Source organism: Pseudomyrmex gracilis, unplaced genomic scaffold (assembly GCF_002006095.1).
Source record: "Pseudomyrmex gracilis isolate BER0280 unplaced genomic scaffold, ASM200609v1 scaffold_6, whole genome shotgun sequence".
Lineage (NCBI taxonomy): Eukaryota > Metazoa > Arthropoda > Insecta > Hymenoptera > Formicidae > Pseudomyrmex > Pseudomyrmex gracilis.
This window is the reverse complement of record NW_018020590.1, coordinates 788051-810299: the sequence shown is the minus strand read 5'-3', so window position 1 is coordinate 810299 and position 22249 is coordinate 788051. Positions and strand designations below refer to the sequence as shown.

At 43.9% G+C, this 22249-nt stretch overlaps 1 protein-coding gene across 1 annotated transcript in view; it reads left to right on the top strand.

Moving 5' to 3' along the window:
- The window catches only part of LOC109858837 (protein groucho), a 40454-nt gene that overhangs the window by 5146 nt on the left and 13059 nt on the right, over positions 1 to 22249 (top strand). Inside the window, exons 4-8 of the mRNA XM_020436489.1 lie at positions 6040 to 6084; positions 11829 to 11891; positions 11983 to 12057; positions 12225 to 12257; positions 12575 to 12937. Of these exons, the coding sequence (XP_020292078.1) occupies positions 6040 to 6084; positions 11829 to 11891; positions 11983 to 12057; positions 12225 to 12257; positions 12575 to 12937 (579 nt within the window). The remainder of the gene's footprint in view (positions 1 to 6039; positions 6085 to 11828; positions 11892 to 11982; positions 12058 to 12224; positions 12258 to 12574; positions 12938 to 22249) is intronic.

Sequence of the window (22249 nt, the reverse complement as noted above, 5' to 3'; positions counted from 1 at the left end):
CATGTTTTACTATTATACAAATACAAGTAATAAATATTTAGCGATGGATCGTTATTCTTGTTTGCACACTGAGAAATTCGGTCTCGAGCCTCGTTTCAAAGGCGATACACTAGACGCGCGTGCGTTGATACCGGAAATTGAACGCCCCCGAATGAAATATTGGCTCGCTCGTTTCATTCGCGAATAGTATGCTGCGAGAAAAAGTCACGCATCGGATTACAATCGGAGCAGAGTCGCTTTCTTAGAACTCGCGCGCAGAACGCGCGATTGTGAAATGCTTTTTTTCTTCTTTTTCTTGTTTTTTTTGTTTGTTTTTTTTTATGCAACTCGAGTATTTGTTCAATCACTTTTGCAAAACATGAAATTTGATTTTGGCAAAAGAAACTTTTTTTGCGCAAATAACATCGTAGTAGAAATAAACGTTTACTCGAAAAGTTGAATATTTCCGAGTGTTTTGTATGTGTGCGTACACACAAACGTTCTCTCCTCGTGCGCCACGGCAAATCAAACTCACGAGAGACACGGTGGCTGGACTGAAAATGGAAGCAAAAATCAAGGAGAGGATCTCCTTTGTCCCGATACAAATTCAGCGTAGCACGAGAGAATGTGCTCTTGCAGGCACCGGGGCGGTTATGCGTTTCTGCAAACTGCTTTCGAGATACGAAAGCGAGCGGCGCGGATTGGAAGGGTCAATAACCTGACGTTATGTTCAATCGCAGAGGCAAATTTCAGCGGAGCTAAAGGCGTATTGCGAATGTTTACTTGGTCTGTTTTCAGAATCGCGTACAAGCGTTTGTAGAAATCGGAAATTGAAACCGATATAATTTGGAGGTGATTACACTCACATTGCGCTTGTGTGGAAGCAAAAATGATTACCAATGAATGTGGATGGAGAAATTACGCAATTAAATACGGAAGATATTCGCGCAAAAACATTTTATTGCACGTTGATGTGAAATGTATATACAAAAAACTGTCTCGTGTAACTTTCAAATCATTTTAGTCAACTGAGTATTTATTTTGACTATCAAATTTTATAGCAAAATATTTAATTTTGGCCTTGTCATGCAATTGCGGTGACGTTGCAAAGTTTTTTGTTTTTATTTCTCTTACGTTCGGAGCAAATCGCAAAGATTTCCAAATTTTGTTTGCACTTAATTATGAAAAAAATCTGCGAATCCGAATTGCGACCCACGTGTGCAAAAGATCCGCCGTCGGTGCGCGGTGCGAAGATCGCGCTCGTTTTTACGCGAGCTCCATTTACACGGTTAGAAAAAGCGCGCGGCTTAAGAAGTACTCTGGAGAATCAACCGCGGTTCGACAGATCGATGTTGGGTGCCGTAGCGCCCGAGCGGCAGTCTTGGATTCCGCGGTCCTACACCACTGCCTGCTGTACGGCCGATCGTAATTGTCGCGAACTATACTGTCTCTGTAAACTGCTACACCGATGTGACACCGTGCAAGCAACCAAGCAGCAAGCTGGGCCGAGTGGCAGGGAGTTGAGAGGGGGGTGCCAGAGGGAGTGGATAAAGGGGGGGTCGGAGGTGACAGAGGGGTTGATGGGGGTTGGGAGTTGAGCCGGTAATCGATATCTCCAAAGTAAACGAAGAGAGAGATAGAGAAGTAGGGGGAAAGGGTGGCAGCAGCAGGAGGTGGACTAGATGGCGCGGGGAGGAGTTGAGAGAGAAGTAGCGGGGAAGAGAGAAGCAAGGCTTCGCATCGAGGGAAAACGGAGCGAGAATGAGACAGAGAGCAAGATAGATAGATGGATAGACGCGAAGAGGTGGGGAAGGGCGGGGGGAGGGGAATTACAGAGACAGAGAGAGAAATTGATGTCGAGGGTTTGTCAACCACCGACAAGTATTATATACGTGCAAGCCGGAGACGCGCGCGAGCGAGAACGACGGTCTGTTGGTGTGCGCGGCTCACGGTTACGTACACACGGCCACCGTGTCTCTGATATTCTAATTCCACCCTCGTGTATTCCGACCGCTTCTCCTCCCCATCTCTTGCCGCCGTCGCCACCACCGCCACGCGCGCGCAACTTCATCCTTCGCGATTTTCATTAGGGTAACGCGCCGCGTAAATCCGCGCGCCGCTTCAATTTTTGCCCTCTTCCATCCCTCTGCTCTCTTCCCCAAACGTTTCTCTCTCTCTCTCTTTTTCTTTCTCTTTCTCACATACATACCTCTTTTGTTCGCCCCCGTTCTACGGATCATCGCCTTTCTACATCGTTACGCGATATCTTTCCCTTCTCTTGTCGAGATATCGTCGACTATGTCGCGCATCCAGGGATTTGATTGATACACTTTGTACACTTCTACAGTTGATTTCTCTTTGCGCGTGATTAATGCATTCTTAATTATGTGAACTTAGTGTACTTTTGTTGATCTTATTTTTATAAACGAATTTAGTTCCTTTGTATTAAAAAAAAAAAAAACAAAAAACGATAATAAATCTGCAGATTTTAAGAACGCACAAAGTTTGAAACTAATCATTTTTTCTATAATATAATTTTTATTATTTGTAATTATTTACTATTGTTAGCGCTTGATTTACTTCTTGTGTCATGACTTGTAGAAATTTGAGAAATATATTTATGAGAAATAAAATGTACTAAAAATACAAGAGAGAGAAAGAGAGAACGAAGTAACTTGAAGTTGTTTTTTGAAAAAACGAGAAAATATTCGATGTTTATAAAAGAATCTTTGCAATTACGTTTTTTTCTTCATTCGTATGTAAAGTAAGTACAACGCCCACGAGCATATTTGACATGTTCCAATTAGTGTTGCGTAGAAATCTTTTGCTAGTTGCATTCAAGAATTTCGACTCACTTTCCGCTCGATTGCCCGCGGGAGCTTCATATTTTTATCGCGAAAGGTTGCGGTGCATCGTCGGTGAATTAATTCTCCGCACAGCGTAGTTTGAACACGAGGTGGCCGTCGCCCCATCGACTCCTGATACTTTGACGGAGAGGAAAGCTATGTAATGTGCTGTTAGTGTTCGTCAAAAAACACAGACGAGGCGGGCGCAAAAACTCCGAATCACTGGACCGTCGGAAAATTAATTTGATTTCCGATACGCGAGTGTAATGATCGAGCGAGCGGCGCGGAGAAAGGGGAAGAGGAAAAATTCGACGGCACGAAAGCCAAAAAAAGAGAGGAGGAGGGGAGGATGGAACGAAAAAAACCTTATCGAAAACGAGATCTGGGGTCGTCGCGCGCATCTCTCCGACCTGCCCCGCGAACGAGAAGACTTTCCAATTATCTATGTTTTTTCTCCTCCGCGTTTTTTCGCGCTGCAACAAATTAAACGTAACCCACATCCCTGGGGCACGCTTCTCGATTACTCTTTGTTTTCCTCCTGTTTCCACGGTTCGCCGTTTGCTTTCCACCCCGTGCTCGGGCGCGGGCGCGGGCACGCCTGGCAGATTGCATTTCTATCCTCTGCGCTGCGTTGTCCTTCTCTCGGAAAAAAATTTTTTTTTCATCAACGCTCGCGAAATTTTGCGTCGTGACGCTTCGACCGTGACGGATGTTTGTTTGACGGTACCACGAGCGTTTCTTTAGAATAGAAAATAACTTTGCCAAAATTAAAGAAAAACCGATACATACAGACCTACAATTGTGTAACGCATGTAACACGTACGTAAAGTGAGAAATAATAATCATGGTGAATACTGTATGTTTTAATAATCTCGATATTATTTTGTGAAATAATCACACAAGTACTACGTGAATAATTTATTTTTATAGATAACGTTAAATAAATAAATTTATATTATATTAAATGTATTGGTAATTTAAATTTAAAATTTAAATTCGAAGCTGAGGGAGATAAAATGTAGAAAGATGTTAAATAATTCTCTCTTCCTCTCTTTTCAGTATAATCTACGTGTTTTTCTTCAGAAACGATTCACAGAAAACCAACAAAGAAAGATTTCGCAGTGCGATTCATCGCGCGGATGTACCGGTTCGCACTCGGCGCGATTCACACCGGCTTATTAATTATCCGTTAATTATCTGCGGTCGCGGCGTGTAAATTTCCGCGAGGCGAGAGTCAAGAGAGCGGATGCGAGCGAAAAAGGAAAATGGGAATGGGAAGAGAGGTGAGAGAGCCGAATCGGAGTGCGGTGCAACCAGAAAGGAAAGCGCGAACAGCGGGATAGAGCGAGAGAGGTAAAGGGGAAAGGGACGAAACGAGGGAAAATGTCGAGAGAGCGAGGTCGTCCGATCACCCTATCAAAGGCTCGCTACTAAAAGATCCATATCGAGTAACCGGAGGGGGCGAAATTATCCGTACAACTCCTATTATTGGGTTCGGAGGCACGTGAAAATAGAAAATGAGAGACGGGTATCGATCTCATCGATATCCGCGGAACTTCTGCCGTTCTCGGGGAAAAAAGATAGAGAGTGAGTGAGTTTTTTTTCTCGTTATTTGATTACCGACTTACGCGTCCCGATATCTTTCCTCCGGCAGTTCTTCAAGTCGAACTTCATAGCGCGCGCGGAAAGACGTTCTTCACACGAACAAACCCTGACACATTGCCCCCGTACTTTAATTGAATCGATTGGAAAATGTTCGGTTAATAATTATTGTCACTTAATTGCACAATAATTGCACACGTAAGTACAACAAAACAACTGTGAAAATTGTATTACAGGTGTAATTTATAAAATAAAAAAATTTGTGCAACATTTATGATATTTGCTTGCTTCGATGAAATATATTGATCGAAAACACATGTGCGTCGCGTACATCCTTACGTATTTATTTTTAATCGCGCCATCAAATGTTGCAATTATAAATATTTATTTTATATCGAGATAATCCAATCTCTTTCCCTTTATTTCTCTGTATTTCTAAATAAAATACGGTAAAATAATTTCAAAATTCGATTTGTCTGTAAATACGTGCTATGTTGTAACATAAATGCAACATAAGTCACGTAGTACTCAAGCGTCATGGCAGCGGTCACACGCAATTTTTCGAGGACCTCGGTGAAAGCTCGAAAGAAACAAATTTTATCAAGTCGTGTTTGTTGTGCGATACGATCGCTAAATCGTGTCAGTATCGCGCAAACGTAGATCTGAAGCGCATCGAAATCGCTTCTCAAGGAAGAAAGGCTTCGCGCGAGCCTTGCGCCAAGTTCGCCGGTCGTAGTTATCGATTGCATTATTAAGTCGCGGTATATTTCCGCGACCGATGCTATCGATCTCTGAGCCGAGTATCTGTAGTCTGACATATGTATCACCTCCTCTCTTTCTCTCTCCCCTCTCTTTCAGTAAATCGCTTCCCCTGAAACCGTTCGTCTCCGAACGAGAGCGTTCAAAGGCGGACACGCACGGCGCCGAGCGACAGCCACTAACCGATTTACGATCGCGCAAGCGTATCTATCGAAGTGCATCGCACGCTCGGATAGTTTATTGCGAGTCGTATGTATGTGCGCGCTAACTGGAACGACTGCTATGGTTCTCCTCCTCGGTCTCACCCTTGTCCGCAGATATCCGCCCACGAGAATGTGGACACTGCGAGAAGATCGCCATCTCCGCCGATCCGAGCCGTCGTTACGAGCGATTCGAGACGTCTCGGGCATCCCACATTTCGCGATGAACTATTTCGAGTTCGACTAAAAAAAATATGATTCCAAAGTTGTGATATTCAATTTCAACAGAGAAAAGAGAAAAATGTGTGTCACGACAGATGTACGTGTATGTGTGTAATAAAATTGCAAATAAAATTTTATTTAAATTCGAATTCTAGAATGTAACTTCTAAAGCCTACTTGCGAGTAATGCGCTTCCGAACGAACGGTTGATACTCAAAACGGCAGCTGATCATTTTACGATCATTCGCGTACGTTTTTATAGATGTGTATTTGGAAACGCAAAAATATATCGACACATTTATCTCAAAATTCACAACTATATGTCTGTTTAATATATATTTTATTTGTATAAATAATATTTTATATTTAAAAGAGAGATAGATAAAACAGTCAATTTTCAACTCTCTGAAAATTATTTTTTTTGTTTTGCAGTATTACGAGATGTCTTACGGCCTTAACGTCGAAATGCACAAGCAGGTAAGTGTATTACGTTAATATTAATTTTTTTTTTTTTAATAAGAGTAAAATCAATAGACTAGAATATTACGTAACCTGAAATACAGTACTTCGAGATATCGTTAGAATAGAACGGCATTTGTCAAAATTTGACTGTTGTTTAAATCGCAGAATCACAGGGAAGCGTAATGTTTAAACTTGCCTCGCGCGCGAAGTTAATCAAGATCACATTCAACAAAAGCGTTAAGGATCTCTTTGTTAATTGAGCCCGGCGAGTGTGTCGAGGTGGATCGTTGGAATCGGCCGCGGCCGCAAATGAGGGGTGCAGGACGCGTTTAGGCTGGGAAATCGTGTAATTTCGGCTAATCAGGGGAAACAGCGGCGGGGCGGTCCCCTCTGTCAGCAATTTTCTTAAAAGCGAGCCACGGGGTTGGTGGTCCCTCGTCGTCGCGCGGCCATACTCAAAAGTGGGGCTCCCGACCTCCACAAACAACCCACCCTGCCGCGCCGGTACAACGAGCTGATATTCATTAGCATTAGCGGCCGATCATTTCTCACCCTCGTACCTCGAGGCGGCGGTTAATGGGCCGAGGGGTCGGGGCGAGAGAGAGAAAGAGAGAGAGAGAGAGAGAGAAAGAGATATTTTACCTTCTCTCGGGTAGTTATAGGGCGTAGCACACGGCGCTGAGATCACCGCGGCATTGTTTCCGGCGAATAATCGGGAGAAATCGGGATGTCTCTTAAAAATGCGCAGCTCTATTTTAATCGGAGATTTCGCGACGTGAACCGCGAAAGATTATATTTTAAGATTAACGGGCAAACAAGGTCGTTGAACTTGATTTATTAACGACGGGAAACGGAAATGTACGCGTGACATCTCGAATTCAATTAGAGACAAGGATTACAATGAGAGAGAGAAAAAAAAACAGAGAAAGATAGCTTGAGAAGAGTAGATAAATAAATCTTTTATTAAACAAAAATATATTTCTTTCTTTTTCGCGTAAATATTAAAAAAAGATCCGGAAGTCCTTATTTTTCAACAAGGCATTTACTTTATATGCGTATGCTTTCGATCGACGACGAGTTAAAAGAAAAGTTTTATGTTATCCAAAAACTCCGTCATATCAATGAGGGTTAGAAAGAGGGATCTGATTTTTTTTTTTTTTCGACATGCAATTACGGGATTACGCTTTATTGCTCACCGATCTTCTCTTTCATCTACTGTCAGTGACTTAATGGACGCCCCAAAAATGTATTTATAACTTTCGTCTCGAGATTCCGCGCGTCAAAGCTCTTTCTCTCCCCTCGGTCGGCAAAAAAAAAAAAAAAATAAATAAATCAAGCTTCCCTTCAGCCGGTCTCCGCCACTTAGCCGGCTTTCGAATCGCGGTTTTCTCGCTCTCCTTTTCAATTTGAGCCCCCGAATGAAAACAATCTTCCCCTACGAGGTTAGAACCTTCTGTGTATCTGCGTCTCGTCTCTTTCCCTCGTTTCACCACTCCTTTCGTCTTTCACCCTTTTCATTCGCTCTTCCGCTTCTCGCTCAGTTCTCTGCCCCCGTTTCACTCGTTCTCCCCTCTTCCCCTCGATCTCCCGTTGCACATCTCCCGTTGTGTTCTTCTTCGCTCTGTAACCATCCCGCTCCCCCAGAACGCTAGCCATCCCTCGCATCTGCGACCCTCGTATCTCCCGCCACAGCTCGAAGTCGACATTTGCCTCTCACCCACCCCACTGCAAAGTCCGCAGCCACCACTTTACCACTCTCTACTCGACTAACTCGAATTTGTTGGCAATGTCCCAGTTCTTGTAGGTACGATTACTTCTCTCGCTTCATCCACCTCCTCTTCTCCTACGGCGGGAGCAGTCTTGAGTTTTCTCCCTCGATCACCTCTCGCTCGCGAACATTGGCTCGCTCGTTCGATTTAATTGCGCGCGCTCTACAGACCATACGACTGATTACACGCCGGGATTTTCGACTTTACACAAAGGAGCGAGAAATTTCTGAAAACTGCCGCGATCCTTTGACATCGATATCGTGTTCGATATTTTTTCATGCAACGTAACGAAAGAAGTCAGAAAGACTCGTTAAAATTTCACCGCTTTTTATCCCCGGATTAATGCGATATCGTACGATAATATCGGCAATGAAACGTTTTTATCAATCTATTCCGCTTCTATTGGATTCGCTCGAGCCCCGTCAGATTTCATCGCGCGATCTTCGCGGGAAATGAGATTTGCAGTCTACGCTGCGTGATCGAGAAAAATGGACGGCTTGCAAAAAGCAAGCGCGCGATTACGCGGGAAAGAAAGGTGCGCGCGGACGGGGCGGAAAGATAAAAGAGCGCGGGGTGTAAACTGAGCGCATCAGGATTGACGGCGAAAGCGACGGGGAACGCTAAAAACACATCGCGACACGACTGGTCGCGCGTTATGTTTCTCGCCCCGTTCATCCATCCGATCGTACATACGTGCGTGCATACGTTCGGCGGAGCGGGCGTATCTTGTCCGATAGCGCTTATCGCTTAATTGAAAGGGTTGTTCTTTGTCGCGACGGCCTGGTCGTTGTCCCGCTCGATTAAGCCGCGATCCGCGGCAATATGTCGCGGATGCCATTACGCGCACGCGATCACGAAACCGGGTCATTACGAATCCTGAAAAGTCACGCGAAAATCGGAAACGATCGAAAAAAAATACCAAAGGAACGAACGAAAATTCCGCCGTTTGATATTCGTTGATATTTTAATGTTTTTAGTGAATATTACATTTTGATGCTAAACAAATATGACGATGATACGCATATTATGTTAACACATTGCGCATGACGAGATATCTCGTCGTGCAAGGTAAGATTTCTGATTCGCAGTGTATTAAAAAAAAATTTTTTTAATTTTGATTAATTTATGTATCAGTGGTACTTGGTTACCTTATAATTATTGAATTTATGAGCAATTTTTGCCTCGCGCAAGACAAAAACATTCTTGCATAAAAAACCGATTGTCGATAACTTTTTGTTTTATTCCGGAAGAAAACCAGTTATGTGTATCATAAATAGCGAATGATTTTTACGAGTTGTCGTCTCTAAATCAGAAATCTTCCGGGCGGTAATTTCGAGTTGTTGGCGTCGTTCTTCCGAAAAAGTGCGTTTCTCTTTGGAAGAATATTGCCGCGGTGCGTTGTTGCTAGCGTTGTTCGTCGATACGAGAGTAACTACCATTTCCCATCGCGGGTACGCCCGGCGCCCGATAAAAAATGTGCAGGCTGACCAATTGCATATAACTCACCCTGCCTTTCCAGTTCTTCCTGCCTTCATGCATATATACGTCTATCTATCCGAGCGCTCTGTCTTCTGCTCTCTCTCTCTCTCTCTCTCTCTTTCTCTCTCTTTTTCTCTTTCATCTTTTTTTCTCGCTCCGTCTCTCTTTTTTTTCGGTACGCGACCCCTCTCGCTTCGTCTCCCACGTGCTCTCTTTCGGCGGTCGGGGGTCGCTTTTCCAGCGCTCTCTCGTCCGTACACACGTGTCAGCGTGCGTGCGAGCGAGTGAACGAGCAACTGAAAGAGGGAAAAAGATATCGCACGTGTACACACTCGCGCCTGCACTCGCTTGCGCTTGCTCGCACGGACACCTACGCCACACGCGCGCGCGCATACACCCTTCCTAGGGGTCGTGTATTCGGATTCTTTTATTTTGCCCTGTGGAGGTAGCAGAGGGTTGAGTCGAGCGAGAGCGGCGAGAGGCTGGGGGCGATGACATCGATTTTTTACCCGTTGCTAATCTCAATGTTACCTCCACCTCCTCGTCCTCTTCTGCCTCCACATCCACCACTTCCTCCTCCTCCTCCACCTCCCGTTCGGTCATCTCCATCCCCCTCTTCGTCCTCCTCGTCAACTCACTTCGTTCTGTCTCCCGCCACCCCGTTCCCCCCGTCCGTACATCCCCGCACTCCGGCCATCCGTTTTGCGGGAAAACGTGCATGTGCATCGGGCACATTCGAGAAGGAATAACCATTTTTTCGTGCCGGACAACACTCGCTCCGCGTCGCCCGCGTCCTGCAAATTCTCCTCGTCTCCCGACCGCCGCCTCCAACCATCCGCCCGCGAACACCATCCTCCTCCCGCAACCTCTCTCTCTTTCTCCATTTTTTAGTCGAACCTTTTTTCGTCGCTCACCCTTCTTCTGCGCTCATCCCCACGGTCCTCTCCCGTCCACCCTCTTCGCCACCTACTGTCGAACAGGGCGAAATCGAACTGACGTGGACGCGGCAGTTTTCCATCTTTCTGTTTCCCGTGGGAGCGATGACATTTTTTTCGGTCTCTCAACTTTTAGATCTACGCGCCCGATTCGCCTGACGTGAAAATATCGCCGAGGCGATATCGGCGCGTCGTCGTTTTTGCGAACTCGCTTCTTAATAATTATGTGCGATATATCTCGCCAATTCACCCTCACAAGTCGTCGTCTCAAAGAGTGAAACAATTCAGTCAATTGCGTACATTTACATATTAATTGTTTACTTTTACATTATACAAATATTTAAAACAAAAAACTTATAAACGTATAGAAAAATATAAAAATACGACTTTTTGAAGATTTTCAAACATTTGTTTCTAAAAAGAAAAAATTGATTTGAAATCTATAAAGAGAATAAGTGTGTGACGACGGCATACAAATGTGTCTATCATGCTGTGAACATCCGAAAGTCACGTGGCGGTCGTGAGCTTAATCGCGAATCGATTCGATTCGATCGACACACATTAATGAGTAGCCACCCTGTTACACAAGGGTGGGTTGAGCCGCGCACGTATGTTCGCCGAGCAGTCGCCGCGCGATACGTGATTACGACGTAACCTCGAACACTGTGACACGCGTCCTGCACACGCGTTTATACACACTCACACACTTACACCAATTTGAATTCAACCCCTCGATTGTATTGCACAGCCCCGGCCTCGATTTCTCAATTAATCCACGCGAATTATTTAAAGCATATAACCGCGCGCGATGTTAAACCTACTACACGCATGATATTAAGTCCCGAATAAATTTCCGGTGTTACTTGCGCAATTTACAAATGGACCGGTCACTTCGGTGAGCGACGCGAGAGTTGTTCCGTAATTTTCGGAAATGAAAATAGAATCTGTAATAAAAGCACGAATTCATACAGAAACTACGTAAAAACGAATTCGTGTCATATCTATTATCTAAATAATAAGGATACATGTGTCTGTCACAAAAACAAAATTATACTTCGGAAATATATAGCGTGTTGTTTATTTTTGTAACATAAAATGTCAAATATCAGGTAATAAGTATTCCAAATACTAAAGCAGATTGATAGGATTATATAAATTGCGTGTCTGATTGATATCAGATATATATATATAGAAAATACTTAAATCGTGCTGAGTTTTATATTATGCAAAACCCTAATATTGTAACATTCTCAGGCGAGAAACATGATTTATCATTAATCGATGCACTTGCATTAGTTTATAATACGATACTATGTTATATATTCAATATATACTTCTCACTCACACACATGAAGATGTACAAGTGAATATAATTAGATTACTGAAAACTATGGTTGTCATGTGACGTGAGTGATAGATTTTCAGTAGTGGCAGTAAATGTCGGAAACGTAATCTTTTATTAAAGCTAGCTAGAATTTAATCAGCTGTTGTTTGTAGACATAATTAGACATAATTTGCGCAGACTCGTGTGAGATTCGCGTTTATTATCTAACGATCGTTCGTTATGTGTTCGCAGACAGAAATCGCCAAGAGGTTAAACGCAATAATCGCGCAAGTGCTTCCGTTCCTGGCGCAAGAGGTAAGTCTTTGACTCTCTGTTTGGCACGTGTGCCGTGCGATCTCACAATCGAGTGTGACGACGACGCGATAATGATAGCGTGGCATTGCAGCATCAGCAGCAGGTGGCCAACGCCGTGGAGAGGGCGAAGCAAGTCACCATGTCCGAACTGAATGCCATTATCGGGGTAAGTAGCTCGCGTTCTCTTGAAATTAACTTCCCACGTCATCGACTTTAACGAAGAAAATCGTAGAGCGCGCCTTGAAAGAAAATTCCTAGCATAATTCGCGAACCGACTTAATCTTATGATTAGATAATTGCTATTTGAATGATGCATCTCTCTGATTTTTGCAGCAGCAACAGCAGCAAGGTCTTCAGCAGCTTTTGGTAAGTGTGCAATATAAATGTCTATTTTCATAAAATCTCGTTATTTATCAAATTACAATTTGGAACTCTGCGTGATTGTTTTGCAATTTTATAGTTTCATAATGGATAACATTCGCGAAATAAATATAAATATAATTTACAATATATACATATACTTTATTCTCAAAATAAATATTCGTTTCCTTTATTCAGAGATTTTTTTTATTTAAAAAATGTTAAATATTGCTTCGTAGAAATTTGATGAAAAAATACAAAGTGGAAGAGAAGAGGAATCTCCTGTGTGCATATTATGAGCACTTTTTATTTTGACGTCGCAGCAACAGATCCATGCGCAGCAGCTGCCCCATGGCGCGGTGGTCGGTGGTCTTCCGCCGGGCGGTCTTCTGGGCTTCGCAGGTGCGGCCGCGGCGGCCGCAGCCGCGGGTGTGCCACCGCACTTGGCGCCGCCGCCGCATCCCGCGGCCGCAGCTGCGGTCCAGGCACAGGCGCAAGCGCTGCTAAAACCCGCCGATCTGCAGCAGCATCGCGCGGCCGCGGAGACGCCTGAAGATCGTAAGCCGATCGCGCTGCCGGATGAGAGGCTCGGCCATCGTTCGGTCTCGCCACCTGAGAAATTTCGCAGCCGCACGCCCGACCTCGAGAGTGACCCCAAGAGACGGAAGGAGGAGAAGCTAGGACACGTGAGTACCCATTATACCATAACGCTGAGAACTGTCCGTTCTGCGGTTGTCTCGCGCGACGCGCGCAGATCGATCGGCAGATTCGATCCGGAATTCGTTTCGATCAGATTTGAGATATGTATTTCTAAGAGCAACACATATCTAATTAATTGCAAGTTTTTCGAAAATGCTATTCGGAGACGATGCACTTTTCAATCGTTAACATTGCGGTTTGATTCTTATCACAATTTAGCTTCTTTAATATCGTTGCAAAGACGTCCGTCGAGTGTCAGCGTGGCGCAGCGGATTAGAAGTTAGGAGGTTGCGCGTTCGCGCTCTATTCTTTTTAAAACTTTTTTACTCTTTGTTTTCTTTCTTTCTATATAGTTCTATATTTTCAGACACCTTGTATATTATTTATGTTAAAAAATTTATTACAATAAATGCGATCATGTTGTAAAATTTATATCTGATTATAATAATGTCTTATGTGCGTTCGTATTGCCGTTGAAATTTATAGTGTGTTAGCTGCCGTTCTTTCTTCTAGAACTTCACGTTTTATTTCTTTGTGTCGACCGCGTCTCTTCAGACCAATCCTCTTTGTCTGTATATCGAGTCTTTTCTGGAGGGGCGGACCCTTGGTATTAGAACGTTTTGATGCGAGGGAGACACTAGTCGATCGTAGACTTTCGTCGAGGACGCTTGTCCGTTACTTTCGATTGTGCGTAGATTGTGTGCCAACGATTTTCAAAATGGGGAATCTATTGGGTCTGCCTACGACAAAAGAAAAATTAGAGGAACAATACGGGTGTGAGCAATCGAAAAACGAAGATTGTAAGATCGAATTAACAGATGACCTTGACCACTGTAATTATTTGCTGCAGGATTTTGCCATAGATACATATTCTAGTACAGTAAGTAAATTCTGTGGTTATCGAAGAGATAATTTGTGAGGAAATTATTAGCATTTTGGGAGATCAAAAAATGATAAAAGATGAGATTGTTATGAAATGTGTTTTCTTGTATCATTATTAAAACAAAACTATGTCTGCAAAAAAGTGAGATTTATGAAGAATGCTTAATGCACGTCGATCCTGCTTCTTTAATTGCTATTAAAGTTTTTAACAATAAAAGAACTGTACGAAAAAAAGAGAAAATAGTTATAAGGAAAGTAGGACGTGGACGTGCAACCTCCTAGCTTCTGGCGCCATGATGACGAAGGAAATATATGAATGGAGGAAGGTATAAATAGACAGAGGGGTGTACTGATTTCGGCTACTTTCGCGAGCGCTCGGAAGTGTTCGGTACTACGTGGAGGTTACAAATGTATTTATAATACTACAATGAATGTGTGGTTTTTGACTAATGCCCAATTTCTTCACCTCTAAATAAGTTGTCGATAACTTTATTCAAAAGATATCTCTAAGGAATCGATTTCTTCACTTCTGTAAAACTTGTATCTGGAGGATAAAGTTATCCCCTACTTAATCGAAGTATAGCGGATATCTAACAGATATTGATTTTAGTGTTTCCTTTTGATATTGTAAGAAACTGAAAGCTTCAAATCAATGTTCTGAACTTTGTCAACATAACTTAAAAAAAATTATAAAAAAGCAACCGAGATATTTACCTAAAGTCAACACATGCTGACCTCATCTGTTATCATCATTTCCTTTGTCCTCGTACGCAGCTGATGCTGCATGTCCATATATTTCTACGTCCATATCTAACACGATGCCTAATTGACATGGCGTCTCACTGCGACGATACTAAAGCAGCGCGCTAAAATCCGCGTCCTTTCTTGTCAACGATTGAGAAGCGCATCGTCTCCGAGAATAGCATCTGTTATTTCTATACCAATATTACATTTACGCAAAAGATCGGCAAAATCGCAAAGGGTGTGAAAGGTTCGTCTTGTTAGAGTCAGGAGTCGGTCTTTTATTCATACAGATAAAGATATAAATTGTGAAAGAAACTCTCTCTGTTATACATCTTTACAAAGATCGAGCGTTTTTTTCCCCTATTGAAATGAGAAATCGGAGAGAGGAGATGAGAAAAGGCGATTTAACGCATCGATAACAGATGCGTGCTGTTGCATTGAATATTGCTCGTTGGTCAGTGCACACTTAACTCCGGCGAGTGCCCGTCGCGGCGGGGAAAAGTAAGCGCGTTACGACGGACGGCGCGCGTCGGCCGAGAATTAAAATGCTAATTGCAGCGACGTTGAAAGCCGATAAAACGGCCGCGCGACCGAGAGAACGGGGATGGAATAAAGAGGGCGCGCGTTATATATCGGCGCGGAAAGTAAGCGCAAGAGCAATAAAAGGGCCGAGTTAGAACCGAGTTTGAGCCGCGCGGAAAAGGATAGCGGCATTGATGCTAACTTCTACGTAACAGGTCGAATCTACCTTTAGAAAAAAGTCAGTGAAAAAAAAAAAAAAAAAAAAACTAGGAGAAAAGAGGGAGAGGGATGGAAAGCGTTCTAGATAGTCTCGCGTGCCATCCATCTCGACTTCTCCTCGGCGAGCGTTTCGACGTGCGCGCGAACCAAATGCAATCATGCGTCGCGGAAGTTTCCGTGAAAATTGGATTACCCTCGTTCACCGCAAGGGCGGAAAAAAAGCACCTGACCTGGCCCCGACCTGGTCTCTTACGGTGATCAAGAATCGTAGACCTGCGGAGACTCTTACGAAGTTGGACGCGAAGTCGTCTGTTTTGCTTACCGTTCATCTGAAGAGTGAAGTTACACGAAAGTGTTTCTTTGTTTAGAATCGCGGCAACAAAGTGCGCGAGAACCTTCTTACGAGAAACGTGAACACAAACGAATGAGAAACAAAAAGGGAGAAAGAGAGAAAGAAGAGGAGGAGGAGGAGAAGGAGGAAAGCGTATAATTAAAAACCGTGAAAACAGGCGAACAGTTAGCCGGGTCGCTGTGCGCGCAGCGACTAAATTGGATTATTTTTCTCAGCTGCTCCCTTGCCTTCCGTGCGTCTCTCGCTTCACCCTCTCTTTATCTCCCTTTATCTTAACCCTCGTCTTTTTTCAGGGGCTTCTTCTTTCAACACTTCTTTCGCGCTGATTAAAGCCGTTTTCCCACATCGGCTGGTTACTCGTCTCCGATACTTTCCCTTTTTCTTTTCTCGCGCGCGTTTGCACTCGCAGATTTGCATCAATTACATATTTAATAGATATCACGAAATCACGTCGAGAATTATGAGGGCTATTTATTATTACGATGAGTCACACATTTCTCCCACGCGGACGGGGGTTATACATATCTTTCGTGGTTGATGACAGGAAAAAGTGGCGGAAGAAAAAGTTGAACAGTTTAATGATATCTAACTCCGTGCGTTATTACTTTTTCTCTAGATTTTTCTCGAGAATTACGTAATTCTTTTTATACGATTTTTGTGTGAAATATTTGTGAACTAAGGAAAATTTTCACAAAATAAAATATAATAGAAGAATTAAAGTGCTCATAATATTCAAACTCTATATTGAAAATTAAGAAAAACGATATCTAATAAATTGTACCACCGTAATAAATCGCTTTATATTTAATAAATTAGTATTGAAAAAATTACGATAGCAAAGAAAGAATATGTGACACCACCACAAAATATTTTATTTATTTATTTATCTGCTCGTGACTATATACGAGAGAAACGTATTTTCCGGTGGTCATTCGCCGTGTTCTGATGACTTCGGACTTCAGCAAAATTACTTCTGACTCGAAGAAGCGTGTAGTTGTCGCGGCCAATTGTCGCCGGTGGGAAGCTGGTGGAAAGCAAGAAGCCGTCTTCCCACCAGTTTTCCCCGTTTCGTCCCTTTTTCAACCGCACTCCCGCATTATCCTTCCTTCTTTCTCGACGCACTAACAACGCGTCGTTTACACGGACAATCCCTTCGGCCCCAAGAGTGCCGGAAGTTTGTTTGAAGTTGAAGCGCCTGCCAGACTCCGGTCATCAACTGCATTTCCTCGCAGCCGCACGGAAGCCACGGCAGATGAAAGGCGATTTTACAATGTCATTTACTTTTTCTTCGTCGCTTCGTTGTAATGAATCCAGGAAATTTTATTCATGCTTCTCACATTTGTAATTATAATAAGAAGAAACGTACTTATCCACAAAGTTTTATTGAAACTTAGTTTTATAGAAACTAGTTTGGTGTAGAATATTTGTAGTGAAAACGCTAATTTTTTGTTTTTTTTTTGTTTCTTTTTTTTTTACTTCTCTTATAACATCTTTTCTAGTGATTAATTTTATCTTCTACTTGTTTTCTCAATAATTTGTTTTTCCTTTGAAATCCTCAGAACCGCGGGGCTTAAAACGCGTGTCTCGTGTACTTATTGAGAAATCCGCCGCTGTCGCCGACGCGTGTCCCGGGTGCCGAGTGGCCTGACCGAGAACGCGACGTCGCGTCCGGTCGTGTGTAATTCACGAGAGCGACGAAGACGAGGGGAGAGACAGAGAGGGAGATTGTCGCATCCGGAAATGAGTTCTCGCTCGTGTCCACGCTCGGGTTCTTAGGACCAACGTCAAGCTCTCGTATATATCTACACACTCGCGCACCGAGAGAGGATTAGTCGTAGCTGAGTACACCACCACTAGCAGCACTGTTTCCCCTAACCCCTGTCGCTTCATCCCCGAGAAAGCATTAATCAAAGGAGCAACCGTACGCCCTGTTTCCGTCGCGACGAAAGCTGCCGCCGCTCCCCACATGATATCGCGAAAACGGGGTTCATTTCGTCTAACACCACGAACGAAACGTCGTAGGGGAAAACACCCTTCCCTACTGTAAACCAAAAACTCTTAATGTCTCTGATTACCGAGAAAATATCCCAGCAGCTCGACTTAAATAGGTGATTGATCGTATTAAAATGAAGACAAAAACTTTTCGGTCCTCCCAGAAGAGGGTGATGTCTCTCAGTTTGATTCATCTTTCTAATTCAGTTTAAAGTTCCAATGTGGAAAAGTGTCTTGTTTATTTATTTATTATTTATATGACAGTGACGTTAATAAGAGACGATACATAATACAATTAGTCTCGGAAATATAAAAATATCGAATAGTTCAACTTCTAACTACTTCAACCCCCAAAAGGGCGGGGGTGATCCAGTTTTTCGCATGTAACTTCTTTTACCACGCAAACGCGGAGAGGGACGTTTGATTGTGTCTGAGTGTCTGATTGTGCTCCCACTCCTCCCCTAATCGTCATCCCAGCGTTTTCGCTATGCCGCTATTACAGAGGGAGAACAGGCGAGAAAGATTCCTGATAAAATCCCGGGATCTACCTCGCACGCCTGCGGCGGTCTCTCGGTGATGCGACGGAACGTAACGCTCGTAGTGAAATAATGTTTCAAAAGCGTGATGGCTAAGTGCATTTTTCATACCAGCCGGAATGAAATTGAAGATGGAAAATTTCAAACGTGTTAAACGGCAAAATTACAAAATTTTCATACGTCACAAAAGTGACGTATTGTGCGAGCTGAATGTTAAGTTAATTGATCGGTCTCGATCGAAATTGGTTTTTATTATAGAGCAATCGCAAAGAATTTTTGCAAATATTTACTAATTGTTCTTTTCAGAATTGGCATCGTAAATTTGAATCTTTCTTCGGTTTGTTTGTTGTTGCGATATTTTACGCAAAAGCGAGATTTTCGAGTTTAAAATTGAAATTGTTTATTTTTATTCGGAGGAAGTTGCCTTTTATTTACCGTAACATTAAATGTACAAGTTTCCGGGTTTAACGGGATTAATCGGAATTCGCGCGGCATTAGACGCGCTAATGAATGGGAGTCGCTAGATGCGAGGCGGAATCGATGCTAGGTGTTTACGAAGACGGCGGTTTAACTTTGTCTCCTCGCCCTGGTCCCCCGTAGAAACGTGCTGACATCGGGATGCGCGTAGATGTGCGGCGGATTCATCTGGTGGGAATCCGGGCGGCGGGAAAGGGTGGACGGATACGGATAGCGAGAAAGCGAAAAAGATAGCGAGAGAGCGCAAGAGGTGGAGTTGGAGGAGCAGGAGGAGAGCTCGGGGACGGGTTGGGATGGGTGGGTGGTTGAATTTTTCATCTGACCACGTCGAACCAATTAAAGCGGACCACGGTACCCAACCTCCACCTCCAACCTCTTCCACTTTTTTCGTTCTCTCTTTATTTCCGCCCCGCGTGCTGGCCTTTATCCACCCTCTCTCTGCACCTCCCCCACGCGTACGCGAGAGACCGTTCTCTTTCTCGGATTTATCCTCTTCCCTCTCGCTCCCTCCTGCTCCCGCGCGCATCCCCTTTTGCCTCTCCCCTTCCGCCCCCGTACCAAGCGCTCGTTCGTCCTCCTCCTTCCACTTCGTCTTTCTCCTCTTGCCTCGTCCACTCACTCACTCTCTGGCAACTCGTTGGATTTTTTCGCGTCACGAGGCGGTGTAATTTATTTGGCCGAGGTAGAGAGGCACCCGCGGAGGTGGTCGACGAAGCGAGCGTAGAGAGGGGAAGAGGGAGGTTGGCTTGGTACCGAGGGGGACCACGAAGGGGGTTATCGCGGGAGAACGGGTGGAGGTGGCACAGAGGCGGAGGTGACGGCAGCTAGAATGAGAGCACGAGGGATAGCGGCGGGCCAGCAAGCGCGGGGTGGTTTCAGTTTATTTTGTGGGTCCTACCTACCCGCTCGTCACTGTCCAACCCCGTTGGTCAGTCGTCGGTACGTTGTTCCCGCGCACTCTTTCTCTTTCTATCTCGCACTTCTTCTTCTGTTGCGTCGCTTCGTTTCCTCTTTCGTTTTTGTATTCGCACCCCTAACTCTCTCATCCTCCCCCTTCCCCCCTCCTCCCCGCTCGTCCGGCCACGCTCTTATACGTATCACCATCCTTTTTTCCCCTCTCTGTTTCTCTTCTTTTTTTTCCTCTTTCCATCTGTCTCTTTCTGTTCTGACCGTACATGTATATAATATAACCCACTCGCTCGCTCTTTGCGAGCACAGCAACGCCGATATAATATTAAAAAAAAAAATCGGGACTTCCTGATGGATCCGCTCCTGTATTTTTCGATTACTTCGCGAGCACGGGGTTTTTTTCCCGGTGCTGCAATCCGACCTCCCCGCGCACCGACGCTCCGCCCTTCACCTGTTCCACCTGTCAACTCACCGAGAGGGCTGCGCCTTCTGTTGGAAATTGAAAAGATCGTCGTTGCGATTTGCCGTTGTTCTACGCGCGCTTACGACCGTCTTTATCGAACGCGCGGACGATAAAAACTACTATCTCTTTGATATTTCACGCAAGATAATTCGCAAAAAAGATCCCACCGTTTTTTTGCAATTTACTTGTAAAATTTCTTGTAACACTTTGTTGAAAGTTTCTTCTTAAATCCGCGGAAATCCCGGATTTTAAACGATAGATTTCAATTCTCAGTTGGAAATATTTTTACGGAAATTTTTTCTTTTTTCTTTTTTTTTTGAAAAGGTATAACAGGTGCGCGCAATAACATTACGACGATGTAATTAATGCTTACTGACATTTTAACATGTAATGAGAGAAAGAAAAGGCTCGTTACCGTCGCTTCGAGCAATCGAGTCGATCTCGCAGCTGGTGTACGTAAGATTGCAGTATTTCTCGCTGATTGCGGGCGTCGTTCTAAATTGCGTCTATCGATCCGCGTCCGTGTATTAACAGTGTCGATTAGATAACAATAATACGTGCGCCGAGAGTATTACCAGCGATACCAGCTGCGCACTTCTTGGTCGATTATCGTCCCGCACCGCTCGAACACGCCGCCGGACTTCTAACTAGTTGCGCGTCGCGGTACTAATGAGAATCCCGCCGTCCACGAGAATCCCTCATCCATCATTCTTCCGGGCTATTTCCGATTCGCGCCGCGTACGCTCACGGGCCGTACCTTGCTCCCGATATAATCCGCGCTCGGCGGTTGTAAGTGTTCGGCATTTTGTCAGTTTATCGGCTACTTAAAACTCTTTGGCTTTTTTCGGTCTGTATCGGTTTTACGTTGAGTTTTTTTCGAAGATGCGATTATTGTATTCATTTAGATATTTTTTTTTTTAATTATTTTTTCTTTCTTGAAAATTTATTTAGCTTTTAGCACATTATGCGATTCGCATGTCGCATTTTGATATTGTTACGTTAAACAAACTCGAACTCTCGAGAAACTTTACGGTCTTGTCATTGTTCATGAATGCGGGTATCCGTGAAGTTAGAAAGCCATGTCCGTCCGCGATTCACAGGCTGTTTCTTGCCGGTCAATCCCCTCGGCCACCATTCAGCGTGCGCTAAGTGGTAAATAACTCGGTTATCGATTACAAAGGACGGGTCTTTCTCTCTCTCTCTTCCTCACGGGGATTTCCAAGGGTCCATCAATTTAGGGTGGTCGGCGTAACAAATTTTATATCCGTCTTTGCGCCCTATTACTTTTTCAGGCGCGAGCGCTCACGGAACAGTCAATATCTCCGACGGCCGGGTTCTTGTTACAAAACGCTCTGTCGACCTCTCACAATCGCTCGTGAGAGACGTCGGTGGACCTGTCTTCCTCATCCCTAGGACGAGATGCCACAACCGTCCTTCTCGCTCATCCCTGACTGTGTGACTGTCTCTCCCTTTATTTTCTCGGTCTCACCATCTTCTCTTCCATCTCTTTTTCTTCCTTCTAGCCCGCCACCTCTTCTTGCTGCATCCCTCGGTGCCGCTTCCACTAGCTCTCTTCACCAGAAATATAAAGATCTCTACGATCCCGGTTGTAGCGGCCAGCCCAGTGGCGTAACTACGATTTTCGAACCTCTTTTATTTTCTTATATTTCACGACGCGGCGTAATTCGACAATATCGCGCAAGTATCTTTCGGTTTTTTTTCTCGTATATATGTTTCGGGTTTTATCTAACATTAACTTATATTGTTAGATTCTCTAAATTAAAAGAAAAGAATTATAACTACTATTACATTAGTTTTTGATAATGTTACTAACATGATTTTTGTGTGAAAAAAGTTTTTTCTTAAATCTCACTTCTAAGTCTATTTTGCAAATTATAAATATCAAAAAATTTTCGTAGATATATACTCGAATTTTTTTTTTTAACCGGTATAATTAAAGAAGAAAAAAGTCCATGAAAAGCGCAATGTGAAGCTGAACCGTCGGGCTGAAATAATGAATTAATTAAGTAATCAATCAATCAATATCGGTTGCGGTGCAGTGCAACGCTTTAAAACTAGCAATCGGATTCACGACTCGGTCGTGCTTCGTTTCGACGATGCGCTTCTCTCTCTCCCGGTGTAGCCAGCGAAGAGAAATGCGCTGAGAAATAAAAAAAGGCGCAGCCGTCGCTTTTCGTGCAGC